Source organism: Passer domesticus, chromosome Z, assembly GCF_036417665.1.
Source record: "Passer domesticus isolate bPasDom1 chromosome Z, bPasDom1.hap1, whole genome shotgun sequence".
In the NCBI taxonomy this organism is placed as follows: Eukaryota; Metazoa; Chordata; class Aves; order Passeriformes; family Passeridae; genus Passer; species Passer domesticus.
Window position 1 is genome coordinate 63,499,301 of NC_087512.1, and position 19,100 is coordinate 63,518,400.

Sequence of the window (19,100 nt, forward strand, 5' to 3'; positions counted from 1 at the left end):
CCTGTGCCCATATATACCTGTAGGTAGACATTAGTGTCAAATAAGTAATGTCCTGTTGTTTAAGTGAATCTTGAATTTCTGAAGCATTTGTGGGTTTGTCCACACATATGGTAATATAAAAAAACTCTGAATAAACTACCTTTTTCAAAACAAAACATGACTAGTACTGTTAACATCTTTGCAAGCAACATGGACAGTGGGATTGAGTACACCCTTGGCAAGTTTGCCAGCACCAAGCTGAGTGGTGTGGTCAGCACACTGGAGGGAAGGGTTGCCATCCAGAGGGACATGGGTAGGGTTGAGAGGTGGACCTGACCTGTGAGAGCCTTATGAAATTCAGCAAGGCCAAGTGCAACGTCCTGCACATGGGCAGGGCACTCCGAAACACAAACTGGAAGAATAAATAGTTAATTGAGAGCAGCTCTGCAGGTAAGCACTTAGGGATGCTCATCAGTGAAAGACTTCTTGCAAGGGCATGTAGTGACAGGACAGGGGTGGACCACTTCAAATCAACAGAGTGGCTTTAGATTAGATACCATGAAAAATTGTTTAGCATGGGAGTGGGGAGGCACTGGCACAGTTTATCCACGTGCCACATCCCTGGAATTGTTCAAGGCCAGGCTGGATGGGTCTTTGTGTAACTCAGTGTATTGGAAAGTGTCCTGTCCATGGCAGGGCAGTAAAATTCAGATGATCTTTAAGATCCCTTCCAATATAAAAGATTCTATGTCTCTATGATGTCATCCCTTCTGTCATAGCCTATGTGACCCATGAGCTGTACTCTCTTCAATTGATCTGCTGCTAAAAGCACATAAAGCAATACAGCTTCTATGAGTTTCAGTGTTTCAGTGTCAGTTACATGTCCCTTCATGAGCTGTATAGGAAGCAGCTGATTGACTTGGATAGGTTAGATGCAACACAATCCTCTCCTTTTACAAGGTCCTTTACTAACCCCCTCTGCACAAGAGCAAGGAAGGTTTCTGAGGTGGAGTGGGTTGCATTTTAGTTAGAGTCAAAGAACGCCAAAATTGAGATGGAGAATTTTTGGATGTACCAGGTTGAGTATCATAAGAAAAATGTAAGTAGATATTAAAGGGAAAAAAGGATAGCTGTCAGTCTTTTACTGCTTCATGTAAAAAAAAAAAATCCATTGATAGACCTCTGTGCCTAATAAGAGCATGCATCATGTGACTTTACTGTGTTTCTTCTGACAACAACTTTGTTAGGCTTCTAAAACTTGTTTTGTTAATAACAAATGACAGTGAAATAGTCACTAAGCCTTTATTTTAGACTTTGTTTAGAGCAGCTGTGCAAATTATCTATTTACTGTGATCCATCAAACTATTTCTTGTTATTGTTGTGACTGCATTCTTTTCTTGTATGTTATATACAGTACTTCCAAAAATGCATTTTGGTGTCAAAGAGATCTGAGTGTTAATTCTTCAAAGACTGGACTTTCCTGTACAGATGTTTTCAAGGACAGCTCTCATGTCCTGTCATGCAGCAGACTTTGTAAGATGTTTGATATTTGGGTTTGGTAGTTCTGGTTCTTGGTTTGGTTTTGGAGGGTGTTGTTTGTTTGGTTGTTGCTGTTCGGGGGTTTTTCTCGCCCAAAACACATATTTGAGCAGACATTCAGACTCTGTATTTGAACATATAGAAAGGCATGTAATAACGTAGTTCTGACACTTTGTAGATAAAAGTACCTGAGTAAAGGTACTTACAGTGCTACTAGAGTAACTGCTAGTACATTTGAAGTGATGTGCAATTTCTTAATGCTAATTGTCTGGTTTAAATGAAATCACTAATCTTTATCCTTCAGTATGTGAATATGAGAGTTTTCAGCCATCATAAAGAGCGCTTTTGTGTGCATGCACGTACACATCTCAGCCATAACTTGATTTGTTTCTTGTTTAAAGCTGAATGCTACAATGTCTAGATGCCATTATTGTATTGATAGTATAATGCACCATTTAAATTTATTCCTAATACATAAATACTGCATAATAATAAGAATGTGAGCACCATGAAAACTCTTTCTTATGTAAATAGGAGTTGCTATTTGTGCAGTTGCACTGTTGACTGGTAATTACAGAGCAACTCAAGGGAGCCTGTATCTCTCCCACAGCCCCTGCTCATGTGCTCTGTGTGGCAAGTAATTCTTCAGTCTGATGGTGGAACCACATGCCAGCTTTCTGGAGATTGTTTCACAGCTGCATCTTCTTCTGTCTTGCAGTTGTGATTCAAAGTACAGGGAGATGCAGGGACCACTCTTTAACACAGGAGATATCTAAAAGAATTGCTTCTTAGCTCTTTGGAAGCATCTATTAGTTAACCATAAATTTAGTACTTAGTTATTAGCTGAGAGATAGAGGAATGTCTGTGAAGAGAAGGAAGTGGAGAAGGGAGTTATGTTTTCTTGTTTCATTTCATATCTAAGGGGGGCTAAGAGAAACTTAGATGTTTGGGGTTTTAGTTTTTGTTCCTGGTTTTGTTTTGTAGGGTTTTTATAGACTATTTCATGGAACCAAATTTTTCAGCTGCAATAGATGCAGAGTATGAGGGTGGAGCTGCTGCCAGCTCAGGCCCCTGGAAATTTATCCCTTTTCTGATAGGACTCATTGGCTCAGAGAAAAGCTATGTCACACTGTTTATGAAAATATGAGAGTAGCATGATTTGTTTTGCCATCAGTGATGAACTGTTGAGCTGGCACAACTAGAGCTGCATTCTTCCTATGTTAAAGGAGTGTGTAGAATGCCACGGCTATTGGGCTGAATACCCAGCTGTAGGTAAATGCTAAATTTCCCTTTTGAGGATTTCCATTTTGGCTTGGGCAGACATATTTTTTAGGCATCTCCTTAAAATCTGCCTCTAAAAATGTCTGCTGGGTTAAAGCTTTGTACTCTTTCATTTCGGTCACCTTCATTAATTCCACATTCTGTGTTCTTGAGTGTGTCACACCCTCATACCAGGACCCCCTGCTCTGTACTTCAGATACCTTGCTACAGCTTTTTATGATCACCAGTATTCATTAGGAGTTGTCTATGATTAGAATATCCTTTTCAAGAACATTCTTCCCCTTTATCAAGATACTTCTTGGTCAATCACATAGACAGTTTCTCCACTGAATTGTTTATGGAAAAAGGAGAAGAATGAGGAAATCTGATCTAAAGAGCATGTACTGAGCTGACAGCATGAACTGTTGAATATTTTCCAAGTCTTTACTGTATCTAGATTGAGGAATCCCAGTTCTTGACTATACTGGTATTGAATTGTCATTGAATATATCAATAAAATCTTGAATACTTCAATATTACTCTGCACAGTTGATAAAAGTTGTTTTCTAAAATAATGGAATAACCTTTATGGACAACTGCTGTGACCTTCCTCTGCTCAGATTAGATTAGTTTAGCACTTCAGGTTAATAATACCTGGGGGCCTAAGTGTTTTTGGGGAAGTTTCAGTCTTTTATTAATTTCTCACAGTTTGACAACTAAATAAACTTTAGCTGAATCCCTGTGTGCTGCTTAAGGTCAATTCACTTGTCTCCCATGACAGCTTACTCTTAAGTGACTATAACTTTTCTTTGTTAGAATATCAGAGCATAGGATGTAGAAAACGAAAGAATAATTTCTATATCGGGCGCTCACAATAACTTTTGATTTTCTTGCCATGTCTAGTCTCCATCTCCAGATTCCTCTTCACCTCGCGGTGCTGAATCATCAAGCAGACAACATCACCAGGATGCCTGCAGTACAGCAGAGGTTTCCACTAATAAAGAGGTAGAGTAAAACCTTTGTAAAGGCTGCAGTCTGGTTCATACTGCTTATGCCTTTTAATTTTCCTTGCTCCCTTGTACTTGTGCAATCCCTTTTCTTCTTTTTTTTTCCTTTCCTTATGCTTCTTTACTTTATGCTTACCTGGGTGTCTGACTGAATTTCTAACGTACTGAAGACTTCTTGTCATGGCATTTCTGACTCTGTGTTCAGCTGTCACTAAATTTGTTTAATAGGCTGCAGGGTACTGATTTACCAAACAGCCAACATCCCCTCGGTAGCAGAGACAAAACAAAGAAGTGTTTTCCTTTTTCCCCCCAAGAAAGAGTACTTGTCAGCCAGATGAAAAAGTGCTTAAATTAAATTATTACATAATAAATTATGCTGCTTAATATTTTGTCATTGTGGCCTGCAAGTGATTCTTAATCAGAATTCAGTTCCTGACTCGAAGCTTCTCAGAATAAAGCTACATAGTTTGGGGATTTTCCCCTCATCTGGCTGCAGTACTTCCACCAATACAAAATAAGTGTGGATAGAACTGCACATAGTGTAAAAAGAAAATAATTTGAAAAAAGGATTGGGATTTGGGTAGAGTGGCAGGTTCTAACAGAAAAATCTGTGAAAATCTGGTTTATTTGCCTTTTTTTCATAAACTTGAAAGCAGTCTAGAAACTACCATAATAAAATGCTGTATTGTTACTCATAGCAATGGATGAGTTATCTTCCAAAATTAAAAACCTGATCTACTGTGAGTGGATTAAAAATGAAACACAGGTAATCCATTTGTTCCTTTTTACTTTTGCAGTTATCAAGGAATAGAAAAGATTGTAACATGTAATTGTGCCAGCCTGCATTTGCATTTACAAAATAATGAAAAATTTCAGAAGACTGAGAAAGCCCATAATTTTTCATATTCTGAAGTTTTCAACTGTAGATCATGCCTTTAAGTTTTTGTCTGCTTTAATGTTAGCTTATTAAAGCCTTAAGCATTCTTTGCTACAGACTTTATCGCTATGTATTTTATATTTTAGTTATTTTTAGGTATCAGTAAACTTCTCCAAAAAAAGAAAACAAATGAAACAATGTTTATTTCAATTGTTAGGATGTGCTTACATATCATTACAGAGGTGGTAAACCAGGTTTCACTGTAGAATGTATTGGGCTATTAGTTTCCCTCAGATGGGGAATAATTCCCACTTTAGTGTTTCTAATGCAAGAACAAAAGTGATAAAGCAGTCTCATCATTTCTGGATTTTTAGGTCTTAGAGAAACATTTTTATTAAATATAAATTTATAATAGCAGATAACAAGATTATTGAAAGTAATAAAGTATTAATGACCTTGATATTTGATATTTCGTTACTCATGGCTATGTAAAATTAAAAGGTGTAGGTTTCCACCTCTTGGTAACTTTACCTGTTACTTTACTCTTCTAATGGTTTTTGTAGAATGCCTTTCTACCTGGGTAATGAACAAGAAAAATTATATTTGTGTGTGAGAATAAAGGCATACATGACAGTGGTTTGCACCACTCTATCCTGAAAATAAGTTGTTAGTTAAGGGTGCTGAACAGTTGCTGAATCTGTTTCAAAGACTTTGTTCACTGCTTAAAAAGAAAAAATTACTTTGTGTAGTATTTATGTATGTGAGCTGTCTCTCATTTGTAGGGGATTGGTCCTTGAAGCCTGTCAGAGCCCAATGTTTGAATGACCCCTTTAGAACTACATCAGCAACTATTACAAACAGTTCTTGGAGTCTATATGGATAGGTAGTCCAGTGGAAGCATTCATCTGAACTGGTGAAAGAGCCACAGATGTGAAAAGGCATGTCCGTGTCCTCACAGCAGCTTAAATGTGTTGGCAGCAGAAGATCATTGATTATTGACATCTTTATTTATGTTAGTACAGAGCCTGATGGACAGGATTCTTGGATTCTCAGATTAGTAATTTTCATAGGGAATAAAAAGAACTTAAAGTTTGCACAGGCTCGGCTGTCTGTGTCCCATGCCTTCTGTTTTTAATTCACAAATTTTATTTTATAGCAAGACATGCATAATTTTTAAAAATATTATTTGTCATATCAATTTTCCATATTTTACGAAGGAAAAGACTCCTTGAGGTTAAGTCAGTCAACCTGTTACATAACTGTCGCCTTTCTAGTTTTACCTGAGTTTTCCATCAGTACACAGACCTTGGTAAGTTGCCTGTTGCAAAGAAAAATAATTTGCCATATATTTCTATGTATATAATCTGGAAATATACTTGTTTTTGCAGGTTTTATGCATTATTCTGATCATGTGTATAGATTTTCTTTTAATTGAATGATATTAGGCAGTTATTGGAGGAGTTACTGCTAGTACAGTCAGTCATAGATTCATTAACTATCCACTTACCTGCCTATGATTTCAGCAGGTATTTATATATCCATTAGAAATTATATAGTGCCACCCAGTTTTGTTTGATAAATTTTTATATGTGGTTTATTTTATTAATTAAACAAACTGGTGAATCTCACTCACTGAAAGTCGTGGCTGAAGGGTTAGTCTCATAGTCTTTCACAGAAAATACCAGTAGGATGTATGGTATTACTTTAGTGTATGTATTTACATGCACAAGTCAAGATTCTGTTTATTCCTTCACTATTTATGTAATTGGTACTACCAAATGTGTTTTTGTGCTCAACACCGTGTAAGCACGGTTGGTGCTGAGGTCATGGTGAATCCAGTTATCCCAGAGAACAGAGACTGCTCCCTATCCTATTAAAATCTAGCTTTTTTGTAGGCACTATTAATATGAGGGATACATCTAAAACCATTCCTAATGAATAACTGTATTTTGTTAATGATGGTTTTAGTAATGAATTATAACAGTAAAGTGCAGTTTTTATATTCCTGTATGCATTTATTTGTAGTTGAAAGATCCAGTATCTTTGAAGTATTATGTACTTTCCTCCATGTTTTTTGATTATTAAATGTAGTGTACCTATTGGTAGATAATTAATGTACTAGTGAAGACCAACAAGTAAGTGAAGTTTGGTCTTACCATATTTGGTCTACTAAATAGACACAAATGGAATACATTGAATTTACTCTAGTAGGTGCTTAGAGCTTGAAAATAATAAATATAAATAATAATAAGTGGTTCTATTTTTTACTAATAACTATGGCTAATTTAAGTTTGGGTTTTTTTGGCACAGAGAAATTTTTAATGTGTATTTGTGCATGCTATGTTCTGTTTGAAATCCTTTTTGTCTTAATTACAGTCCAGAAAAAGCTTGGCTTCATTTCCAACGTATGTTGAAGGTAAGCTAGTTCTACAGTTTCTAAATGTTTTTTTCACATCAAAAAACCCACCTGTATTTATAATGTATAAAATTTGACTTTTATTTGCTGAATAGAAAAGCTGCTACGGTGGGATGTACTGATTTAGATTAAAGATTGCGTCTAATTTAGAACCTGAGCTAAATCTTATTGTGCTCCTTTAGAAATTCGGAAACATGGAGCTTTTAGTTTTTTGGTGTTTCTTTTATTGTTTCTGTATCAGTTATGTTGGTATCTTTTCCTCAGTACCACTTAAAGCACTGCTTTTTTTATGGTATTTACACAACATGTAGGAATGTGTGTGGACAAGGAAAACAGTCTAAGCAAGAAGACTATAGTGCTCTGTCCAGCATTGATTTCATGGCAGGCGCAGTCTAATCTCAGCTGGATTTACGGGCAGGCCTGCCAGTGAAAATCTGCTTAGTTAAATACTGCATCCCAGTGTCAGAGTTAAGGCTTCAGTAGTGCTGAATTTTTTTCAGAACAATGTGAAAAAGCAAGTTACCTGCCAGAAGACCTGCTGTTACTTTTTGTTTGAGTCTGCATCCTATGTATACTGCAGGAGGAACACAAGTTCTGTGCAGTTATGACAGCGGCAGAAAATAGAAGGTTTTTTTTTCCTTTTCCATTGACAGTGGTTGTTCCATGTGCTTGATGAAATTTTAGAAATACAGTTGATTTATCTAATACTTTATATGGACTTCCTCGTCACTCCTTGGACTGCTTTACAGTGTACTGTGTTTAATTGATAATGTGATCATTTACTTTAGACTGCAAATTAATTGTTGTTTTAGTCTTCAGAGTGTAAGCTGCCTGTTTCGGAGTCTCTGGCCAGAATGTCAGTTAGTTGATAGCTAAGCATTGGAATTTTGCAACAATGAAGAATCTCTCTTATAATTTAAATTCATCTCCTATTGATAGTCCTGTCTATCAAGGGACTTTATTCTATATATAGGAATATATAACTATATTTTAAAAGTAATTATCTCTGCCTTAGGGGGAAAAAAAAACTTACACTAAAATTTTCTTGGTGCTTGGTCCAGCACAAAATTCCTTAAAATTACAAATGTTCCATTTTTATGCACCAGCAGTCCAAGGAAAAATTTGCCAGCACCTATGCTATGTTTTTATAGAGGTAATAGTTTTGTTGTCACAGATACTAAAAGGAAGAGGTATTCTAAAAAGCACCGCTGTTTGTATGTTCACCTCTGATGCTATTGGAGCACACCTTTTTGGGGTTTAATATGCACTTTCTTAGAGTCTTACACTGTTGCCCACTTTTTTTTTACCCATTTCGACTTGTACTATAAAAATGATAGAAGAAATTGTGTTATAAAAGATTTTGCACCTCTTTAGTATAGTGGTGGAAGTGGTGAAATGGCCTTGATGTGTAGAGTAAAAAATAGCAATATTAAAATGCTGTGTGATGTGTAGAGTACTTGATGTGTAGAGTAATAAATAGCAACATTAAAATGCTGTGTGATTTCTGTGTAACTATGTAGTACTTCCAGATGTATGAATTTCCCTAAGGAAATCACTAAATTTCTTTAGTTCATGTGCTTGCCAGTGACTGTTCATTTTAACAATTTTCGAGATATGTACTGCCTGACCAAACTGCACACTGGAGTTGGCATCTTAAAATTGCTTGTCATAAATTTTTGTATTTAAAAAAATGATAAGACAAGCCTGATCACAACATTTGTATGTGTGCGTCTGTCTGTGTTTGTAGTTTCAGTGTGATATTTGCCTCCAGGTCTTTCTTTTTTAATTTAATCATATTAATGACTTGCTTTTCCTTGAGGCCAAAGCTACCCATGCTCATTCTGAGAGGTTGTTAGTCTTATATGTTATTGTTAGAACAAAATTGGCATTCTTAGTAACTTGGAACTTAAAGCCCCATCACCTAATAGTACAAGGTAGCCCTTGATTTTAGAGGAAAAAAGAAAGACAGACATAAGCACAGGTGTTTTGTGATAAAATGTGAACATACCATGAGCATTATATAATATGATTTATATTCCCACTTGTCTTGAAGAACAGTTGTTTTCCCTTACTTATAAGAACAGGAAGTTTCTTGAGTTAACCAGCCTCGCTTTTGAATCATGGCAATTTTAATATGGTGTCAAAATGGAACATTTTGACACCGTATTTTTGTATAAAATTTTTAGATAAAGCTGCCCAACGCCAAAAATCTTACAAATCGTAAGTACTGCTTTGTAATGATTTGCATTGCTTGGTTATGAACACTTCACACCCCGTCACTTTCCGCAGAAGTTGATAGGTGTTGGGTCTTTAAGGATCTATGGACTAATAGTGTTGCTTTGCCATCAAGAGAGCCCATGCTCTGTCTATTTAATAACATTTTTATTTAACTCAGTACTTTACCACAGTATCCTTATTAGGACTGCTTTTTTTAAAGGTCTGTGGCATAAAAATACTGTGTTGTGTGGTATGTGTAGAGCATTCCAGGGAGATTGTTCTACCTGTTGCACCAACTGTGGTTAATGCATAAGCAAGAAAGAGGCTGATGGCTGCTGTGAAACTGCACTTTTCCTCTTTCTGCTTGCGACTGTTGGTCTGAGAATTGCAAGGCTGTTTTTGGTGGGTGAGGAGCAAGCAATCTGTCTCTTTATCACAGTGAAAAATCACAGGTTGTTTTGCTCCAAGCTGATCCATACTCACAAAAGAATGAGCTATTGTGAGAAACAGGCTGGATTAACAATTGTAGTTTTTGCTGGAGAGATGTTGTACTGGGTTTGTGTAGCAAGGTTTTGGTAGTGGGGTGGCTACAAGGGTGTCCTCTGTGAGAAGCTGCTGGAAGCTTCCTGCCTCTCTGATAGAGTCAGCACCAGCTGGCTCCAAGGCAGACCCACCACTTGCCAAGGCTGAGCCCATTAGTGACAGTGGTAGCACCTCTGGGTTAATGTATTTAAGAAGGGGGAGAAGACTGCACCACAGCAACTGTAGCCAGAGAAGAAAAGGCTGGGAATGTGTGAAAGAAGAATCTCTGAAGACAAGGTCAGTGGAGTAGGAAGAACTGGAGGTGCCAGAGCAGAGCTCCCCTTGCAGGCCATGGTGAAGACGGTGGTGAGGCAGTTGTGCTCCTCCAGCCAATGGAGCTCCACAGTGGAACACATATCCACAAGCAGCCCCTGGAGGACCCCATGCCAGATGATATGGATGCCCAAAAAAAGCAGGCTATGACCCCATGGAAATCCCAGGCTGGAGCAGGCTCCCCGCAGAATATGTGGCCCAGTGGAGAGACGAGCCCACCTGGAGCAGGCTTGTTGGCAGGACTTGTGACACCATAGTCAGTCTGTTCTGAAGGATTGTCTCCTGTGAGAGGTATCCCATTCTAGAGCAGAGGAGGGATGTGAGGCCTCTTCCCCATGATGAAGAAGGAGCATCAGAGACAGCATGTGATGAACTGACCACAGCCCCCATTCCTCTGTACTTCTAGGTGCAGGAGATAAAGAAAATTGAAAGTAAAAGTGAGTCCAGGAAGAAGGGAGAGATAGGGGAAGGTGTTGTAGCATCTGTTTTTATTTTTCATTATTCTATTCTGACTTCATTAGTAATAGATGAAACAAGTTTCCACAAGTGGAGTCTGTTTTGCCCACGACAGTAACTGATGAGTGATCTCTACCTGTTCTTGTCTTGCCCCATGAGACTTTTATTATATTTTCTCTTCCCTGCCCTTCTGAGGAGGGGAGCGAAGGGGTTTAGTGGGCAGGGTCAACCCACTACAAATTTTGATACAGTTTGTTTGATGTTTTGTGCCTTTGAAAGTACTGGTTGCCTTTTTGTCATGCAAACGGAAGTACTTCAGAGGAGGATTTGCAGCCATCAGGTGCAGACTCAAGATGTCACAGTTCTGCTTTTGTTGTGTTTGACCATGATTGTCTTCAGTAATGGAATTCCTGTATTACAGTTCCTGGACCTTGCGATCCTGAAGACTTAATTGATGGAATCATTTTTGCTGCCAATTACCTTGGTTCAACTCAACTCCTTTCTGATAAAACTCCATCCAAGAATGTGAGGATGATGCAGGCTCAGGAAGCTGTCAGCAGGATCAAGGTAAGGAGTAATTCCTGCTGCTTCTTGTATGGCTGTTTTATAATTGTGAATATGAACTTCATTCTTATGCAGTAATCTTTTCAGGTGGGGTTTTGTGTAGTTTCAGAATGAAAGATGCCTCACCTTTCCTTTGCAAAATAAATCACATATGCTGCTTATGGAACACGACTGATAAAGGGATGTTGCCAGGTCATTTTAATTCCCTATGGTAATACTTGTGCTGTGTACACTAAATTAGAATCTGAAGTGAGTGGTGGTCAAAGTTATATATATTATCTGGGTGTGGAGGGAAAACAGGTTAAGGAAATAACTAGTAAGTATTGCTTCTGGCTGCTTCTGGCTTGGCACTCAATGGCACTGCTACTGTGGTAGTGACTGCAGTTATTTTTGACCCTGTTGTGGACACTTGCTTCTCCACATGTAACAACTGTGAGCTGATTTGAAATGATAAAAAAAAAGAAGCTTGTGATGGCACAGAGAAGTGTGGAAAAATAACTTGTCCTGGCTTCTGAAAAATTTTGTTTCAGAAGAGACATTCCAACTGATTTCTGTACAGGCCACTTCCAGCAATGGTAATGCTGCTGTACTGTAAGTTACAATTATGACACTGTCAGCTGAAATTAAGGTGTGTTGATGAAGTATTGCACGGCTGTACAGGATGCTGCAACATTCCAACTACCCATAGGTGACTGGCTAGTAGGCACACAGCTTCATCATCTGCTAATTCACTAATCAACACAACTCACTCTGGGAATTTTTCATAGTTTAATATCTGTGTATTTTTCTTCTGTATATTTTATTTTGTGTTCCAACTCAGATTTGATGTGCAATTATATAAAAGAGAGAGGAAGAGGAGAGAAGGTTATCAGCAAGACCAATAAAATTGTCTGTTAAGGTCAGCTGGTGCTTCCTACTCCCTTTTATTTCTTCCACTGCTTTCCGTGGCAGGTGTTCAGTTTAGTCTCTGAATATAATTTTGACACAGAAGCTCTAAATAGAGCCATGAGACAACTTCCAAAAATTGCAATTTTGCTGGTGTTCAAATGCATAGGTTCTTGTAACCTTGTCTCTGAAAATCATAAACACTGACATTTTAGAAAAGGCAGGAATGTAGCCTTCCTGTGCAAGATTAGACTCCACCATCTCTGTAGAAGTCTTCACTACCTTGAACTACTGAACCTTTTGCAAAAGAGTGATTTATCTTTGTTCATTGGTGACTCTGGATTAAGTGACATTCTCTAAAAGTATGTTTCATGCAGCTTTTTCAACAATGGCAGGTCTTGGTGAGTTGTCCCCAAACCTGCAGTGAAGAATTTTTCTTATAGTCTGTTTTTTTCCTGCTCTGGGTAAATAACGCTGTGCCCTTGTGTTTAGTAGTCTCTTTATGTTCCTTCTTGATGCTTGGCTGTGTGTTAGAAAACTTGTCTGATTTGAGTGAATGGAAAACTAATGGTAAGGGAGAGAAACACGGGCTTTGGTGAGGCTGGATCTACGAGGGATACGCCACTGGAGAGTGAAAGGAAAGATTAGCATCAGCTATCACAGGAAATAGGAGTGGAACTTGAACCACAGGGAGTTTGCGCCTAAAAGGTAAAGCTTGTGTAGGAATACACATCAGAAGAAGAGTGCAGTGTTATGGTAGACAAAAATGAAACTGAATTGATTCAAACCGGGCCTAAGAGGTTTTAACAGTATAGAATCTTAGTCTGATGCAAAATGTATTTCGTAGAAATTCGTTAACAAATTACTGTTCTGAAGATTCTGTTATGCCTCAGCATTTCTTGTGCATCAAAACAGAAGAAATCTGTTTAATGCATTTCACTCATTGACGCCATAATTTGTGCATCTACATAAATCAGCAGGCGTGTGTATCCTTTCTTATAGTGTATTTGCCTCAGGCTTGAGGCCCAAGTGATAGCATTTGTGACCTGGTAAAACCCTAGCTACAGGATTGAATTTTATGAAACTTTCAGAAAATTATTGACTTGTATTGTATTGTACACAATACCTTTGAAGACTTCTTGGACAGTTACTGCTTTCTGCTTCTAAGTAAAGCAAAGACAATCCCCCTGCACCTTCAGCTTCTTGGCTTATTAGAGTTGGCTTTGGCTGGTTTTGTTGCTGGTTGCCATTAAAGCTAAACCTTTTCAGAGAGAGATTCATTATGACAGATGGACTTCCTGCTGCCAGTTTCATCACTGCATCAGATATTCCATATCCCAGATGTATAAATGATGGCTTGCACAGTGATTATGAAGGCTGTGCCCTGCTCATGTTTGTTTACAGAGTGCCATACTTGTTGCATGTCAACCATTTCTCCACTGTTGAAGAAAACAAAGCTTATGAATTAAGAATGAGCTTTTAAAATACATCGACTTGAAGCTGAGTATTAAAAAGAAATGAAGAGCTTTGTTTAAGCCCTGCTATTTATACCTTCACAAAAGTGTATACCGTCTGAATTTAATAATACCTAAGGTGCTTCCTTTTAGCAGAGCCTCCAAACCACATATTCATTCATTTGGAATATGAACAGAGTTTGAAAACAATTCTCCAAGCTTATTCTTTAAAGAAGTATTTTTTCAGTTGAAAGTTCAAGAGTTAGATGTTTTCTTGTTTGGCCTTCAGCCTTGTGAAGTCCAGCTAAGTTAAAACAGACACACTGCTTAGCATGTTCCATGCTAAGCAGATGGCACAGAAATTGCTTTGAAAGTGTTCATCAAATGTACTTAGGAGTATTTCATTAGGAGGCACTTCTAGCATACTGTGGGGTCGGATTGAATATTTCTAAGTAGCACCTGGTTTAATTTCTGAGTGTAATTTAAGATAGAACCCATATGTGAATATTTAATTTAGTATTTCATGCATTTTCACACACTTGGTGTCCTCTCAATGCTCACTGAGTTGCAAAACATTTTTTGTAGAGACTAAATGGATTGAATAAACTTAGGACCTCTCTGTAGCAAAAGCAGAAGCTTGTTGGGTTTTAATGTATGGTAATTTTGGAAATTGCATCTATATAAATAAATACATTTAATTTACCTTAAATGAAAATCCTGTATTCTGTGTATTAAAAAAAAAAATTGTGTGGATTAGGTATATTCCATTTGGTTTTCTTTTTCTAGGAATACAGAAATAATCTTTGATTTGAGTTAGGAAAATAATGTCATGATAAAGAGTATTTGTCTAATAAAGTATCATGAATGGAATTATCCTAATTTTTTTGTTGTTCATGGACCATAACTTCTTTTGTGACATTTCTGTGCAGTGTTAAATTGCGTATTAAAAGTGCTTGAATCATATCATTGCCTTATTTTATGAAATATTTGAAAGTAGTTTTTCAATATGCTTCCATTTGAAGAACAGAATTTTCAGTATATTGAATTATGGTATATTTTGATAAATTGTTGATTCTGTGTTGTAAAGTTGTAGCTCAAGGATTTTTTTTTTCCCCCCTTTTTCGTAATTTTGGCCTGTACTTTTCTTCTTTTGGGAGGTCCATCATTCTGAAGTTTGGGAAGGGTGAAAAAGAAAAGTTTGATTTTAGAAAAATATCTAAATGCTCTATCCCAGGAGTGTCTTCTCCTTGCCCATTGTATGACAGGCAGCTGTTACTCAATATAATTATATTATTATAATTATAATAATATAAGATTATTATAATTATATTATATCAGTATATTATTTCTGAGTATTAATTTAAATTGAGAGTAATGTAATGAAGAGCCTGCCATGTAAGGCAGTTTTAATTGCTTTTGCAATAGTTTACAATCACCTGTTGTAAAATAACCTGTCAGGCTATAAAATACTTCCTAGTTTGAGAAAGGTGACTAAAAGCTATTTTGAGAATGTTTCTATTTGTAAATAAGCAGCATGGCCTAAGTAGCTATACTTTAAGTAGCTGCTTTCAGATTTGTTTGGACAAAACCTGACAGACTGAAGTTGTGAGCATCAGTATTAAAGTGTTTGATGTGTCTCATGATTCAGACCTCTTATTTGCTCTTTGTAGAAGTAGCTAGTGCTGAATCTCTCTGGAGCTTGTAACTATAAGCCTCTTTCCCACCATGAGCACACCTGTAATTTTAATTAGCAAAGAGCTTGTTGCTGTTGAAATTTAAGGGCTAATTGCCAGCCTGGTGAGTATTGCATTCCTTCAGTAAGCAGGTCTGTAAAGTTCAGTTCACCATTGGTTTGAATTCATCATTTCAAGACTGTAAAAATTATGTTTGTTTGGGTTGTTAGTAGAAATGTCTTTTAAGGTGTTTCTGGATCTGAAATACATGCTCCACTGCTTGCTTGAAAAAAAGTGATAGTGTGGACATATCTTTGTGTAGGTGTAACAGGAAAATTTGTTGACCAGTTCACTGTGTGAACATTGGTAGTGATTTATTTGCTCAGGAGGAGAAAATGAAGGTGACAGTTACCTTCTGTCATTTCATTTTTCCAGGAAAAAGCAGCATAGTGTTAGGGTGATTATTGTTTTGAAGTCTGAAGTATGAGATCTGAAAAACCTGTAATAGTAAGGCATACAATTTTTCTCTCACCTTTTACATTGGTGTACCTACAAAAGAAATAACTTCATGGTTTACCCTGCTGTAAGTGAGGGGAAGCTCTGTTGTGTTTCTTATACCATCCTCCCCCAACCAAACCTCAAAAACAATTACACACAAAATAACCGTGTTTGTTGCAAGTAGCAAAATTTTAAGTGAAAATATCCTTTTGTGTTCTTCCTGACTCTTTTGGTGCTGTTTCTTTTCATTTCTGAAATTAATTGTGCTAAACATGAAATCTTACAAATTTTTAAGCTCAAAAGAAAAGGAGGAAATTAACCTAAGCAGGGACTAATTTAGACCAGCTAGTAGTCTGTGAGCCCTGACATTAGTTTCTAGATTCCTGCTTGAGTTGGAGTCTCTGTAAGTTCTTCTCTAACTGTTCTCCTGTCTCTGTTTGTTCCATGCTAAGCAGATGGCCCAGAAATTAGCCAAAAGCAGGAAGAAGGTGCAGTACAAACTCCATCAGCTTGATGTTATGCTTGTTCTTTTGTTTTCTGGGAGAGTTTTTCCCTTTCTTTTTATTTTGTGATTTTATTTTCTGCATCCAGCAAGGTTTTTTCAGATTTATTTCTGAGCCACCATACAGGTTAACATATCTGGGAAATCAGTTGCCTGATTGGCCATTTTTTGTTGCTTCTCATTAGCCATTTCATGTTAGAAACAGAAGAAATATTTGATTTATTAAATGGTTATGGACAGTACCCAAAATGCATATTAGAGAATCAGGACTGACATGGCAAAGGTTTAAACATTGTAAAATGATGGATTAAAATGAAGTGTGGGGTTTTTTTGTTTGTTTTGGGTTTTTTTACTATTTTAAACTTTTTAGTTTTAATTTAATCTTTGTGTAGGAGTGCTTTGTTTGACTCACAGAGATATCAAATTGCTGGATGCAAAAAAAAAAGTTTATGTCTATACATACAGTAATATACTGAGATGGACTCATCTTTGTAATAAGTTCTGTTTGTGGAGCTTTCAACTACTTTTTAACAAATGTAATTAAAAAAATATTACAAATGTCTGCTTTCTATTAACAAAATGTTACTTCTTAAGTGGGTTACTGCTTGAAAAGTATGTTGTCTGACTGTGAAGGTCTTCTTGCCAGAACTGCATTATGAACAGCTCAAACAGTACCTCCTGTGGTACAGGTTTTTCCATTGGTCTTGGCAGCCACTGCTAGCCCAAACAGAAATTCCTCAGGCAGGAGATACTGTTAGGCCTTTCTATGGCTTGTATGAAAACCTTTTTTTATGGTGGGATTCATAGTGTGCAGAAAATGGTAAAATCATACTACTTTTCAAGAAATTTTTATAGTTCATGTTACAGTCAGGTATAATTTTACTGAATCAGGAAAAATATCAGGCAAGATTTTATGAGGTTAACTTTTTTTCAAACAATACCCAATTCAGTTTCACATATATGATATAGTTTCCACATCTTTGTGTTTATCTTTTGCTTCTGCAGTCTAATACTCTATCCTGCATTGCTGTTCTGGTGACTGTGTCTTAATGTACCCCTGTACGTGAACTAGCATCATTATTAGTAAGTATGTTACCTAATGTGTTTGTTTGACTCTAAGCCATTTATTTGCAGGCTCCAGAAGGTGAATCTCAACCCATGACTGAAGTGGATCTCTTCATTTCTACACAGAGGATAAAAGTACTGAATGCAGACACACAGGTATTGACATAGACACCTTTGTTACTATTGTTGGAGTAGACTACTGGAATAGACTTTCCACGTACATGTTAAAATTTGCCTTTAAAATGTGCTGGATCTTGTATTCCCCTCTAGGCAGAAATCCATGGTCAAAGCCATGTCATACAAGCAATTATTCTGGTGTGTCTGGCTGTAGAAATAATTAGAATTTGTACATAAGATAATTGCAGTCAGCTTATGTCTTCTGAGCCATGCTGCATCAAGTATTGATTGTGCCCAGAGTAGCCCAAAATGTTTAGCTGCAGTAATTTGTTTATAGTCCTGTACACATACATGCCCAGCATACGCAGGTTCTGCAGTTGAGGTCTTGATGTTCTTTTCCATAGAAAAAACCCTGTAAAACTTTCTCTTTGTTTTATTTTTGGAAGGTGAAGCTCTTGGTTTCTATTATATCTCCTTTCATGCATGACAGGTATTACAAACTCCACCTAGCAGAGGTCTTACAGCTATTTGTGTTTTGATAATTCTAGATGTGCAATAAGAACTTAGTTGAAGCAGCTGCTTATGTTGGTTTTCTTATTCCCTAGGAAACCATGATGGATCATCCGCTGCGGACCATTTCTTACATTGCTGATATAGGAAATATAGTTGTTTTGATGGCTCGTAGGCGAATGCCACGCTCTAACTCCCAGGATAATGTGGAAGCATCTCACCCCTCTCAAGATGGAAAGAGGCAGTACAAAATGATTTGTCATGTCTTTGAGTCTGAGGATGTAAGCAATTACATTGTCTTGTAGTTTTCTAGGAGTGGAAAAGTAAGCACATTTTGATAGGCTCAAAGTCCATTGTGAGTGGTCCTGTTTGCTTTTTAACTGCTCCCAGTATTTCATCTAAGCAGACAAACTTACCTGCCATTTATATGTTTGGACATGACATGTCACAGGAAGTTGGTGTTTATAGAAATGCTTACTTTTTTAAAGCTTCTTTAGTGCCTTTCAGTAACAGTGATAGGAGGGTCCAGTTGCTACAGTTTACAAATTTTGCATAAGAGAGGAAAAATCTATCAGAGGTGCTTATTTTCGAAAGGAAATTCTAATCCCAAGTCTTGCATTGGGAATCAGTCATTGACGCATACCAGAGAGGTGATTTTTAAAATTTTTTTATTTTTCAGGTGGTTGGTGTAGGGGCTGTAGTTCCTGTTATCTTATCAAAAAGCCAGCAAAGAAAGTTTATGATTTCAGCAATCCCAAAATATGCTGAATAGAGATACAAATGATTAAAGTTTAATATATGGTACAGTTAAGGTACTCTACACAAGACCAAGTTACGTTACACAGGACTTGATCTCCTATCTTCACAATCACTGTGTGTAAATTGCTGATTTTATGTACTTTGTAAAAATAACTTTCAGTAACTGAAAAGTGAAATCAAACATACTAGATTGAAGTGGTTAGATATGTAGTTTTTAGGATCATAGTCAAGTTAGTCCTAATAATCTGGGAAACTAACATACTCAAGAGAAGTAAGTGAAAATACCAGATTCTTCCATGTCTTCTAAACTACAGTGAACAGCAAGGACTTTGAGATGGGAAGGTTTTCTTGAATAAGGAGCTGATTTTATGTAATGATTTTATATAATCTGTTCTAAACCTGTGTCTGAATATATTATCTGATTGCACATGAATGTATATACATGACCGACTGCTGAAGTTAAAAAG

General features: G+C 37.0%; 1 protein-coding gene across 4 annotated transcripts in view; it reads left to right on the plus strand.

Annotated features, from left to right (window-relative positions):
* Positions 1 to 19,100, plus strand: part of APBA1 (amyloid beta precursor protein binding family A member 1) — an 81,593-nt gene that overhangs the window by 46,050 nt on the left and 16,443 nt on the right. For 2 of the 4 annotated variants that reach the window (XM_064405103.1, XM_064405104.1), the window contains exons 3-8: positions 3,682 to 3,783; positions 7,039 to 7,078; positions 11,028 to 11,173; positions 16,133 to 16,168; positions 17,317 to 17,403; positions 17,970 to 18,155. In XM_064405103.1, coding sequence (XP_064261173.1) covers positions 3,682 to 3,783; positions 7,039 to 7,078; positions 11,028 to 11,173; positions 16,133 to 16,168; positions 17,317 to 17,403; positions 17,970 to 18,155 — 597 coding nt within the window. The remainder of the gene's footprint in view (positions 1 to 3,681; positions 3,784 to 7,038; positions 7,079 to 11,027; positions 11,174 to 16,132; positions 16,169 to 17,316; positions 17,404 to 17,969; positions 18,156 to 19,100) is intronic. The other 2 variants (XM_064405105.1, XM_064405106.1) reach the window with 2 other exon arrangements.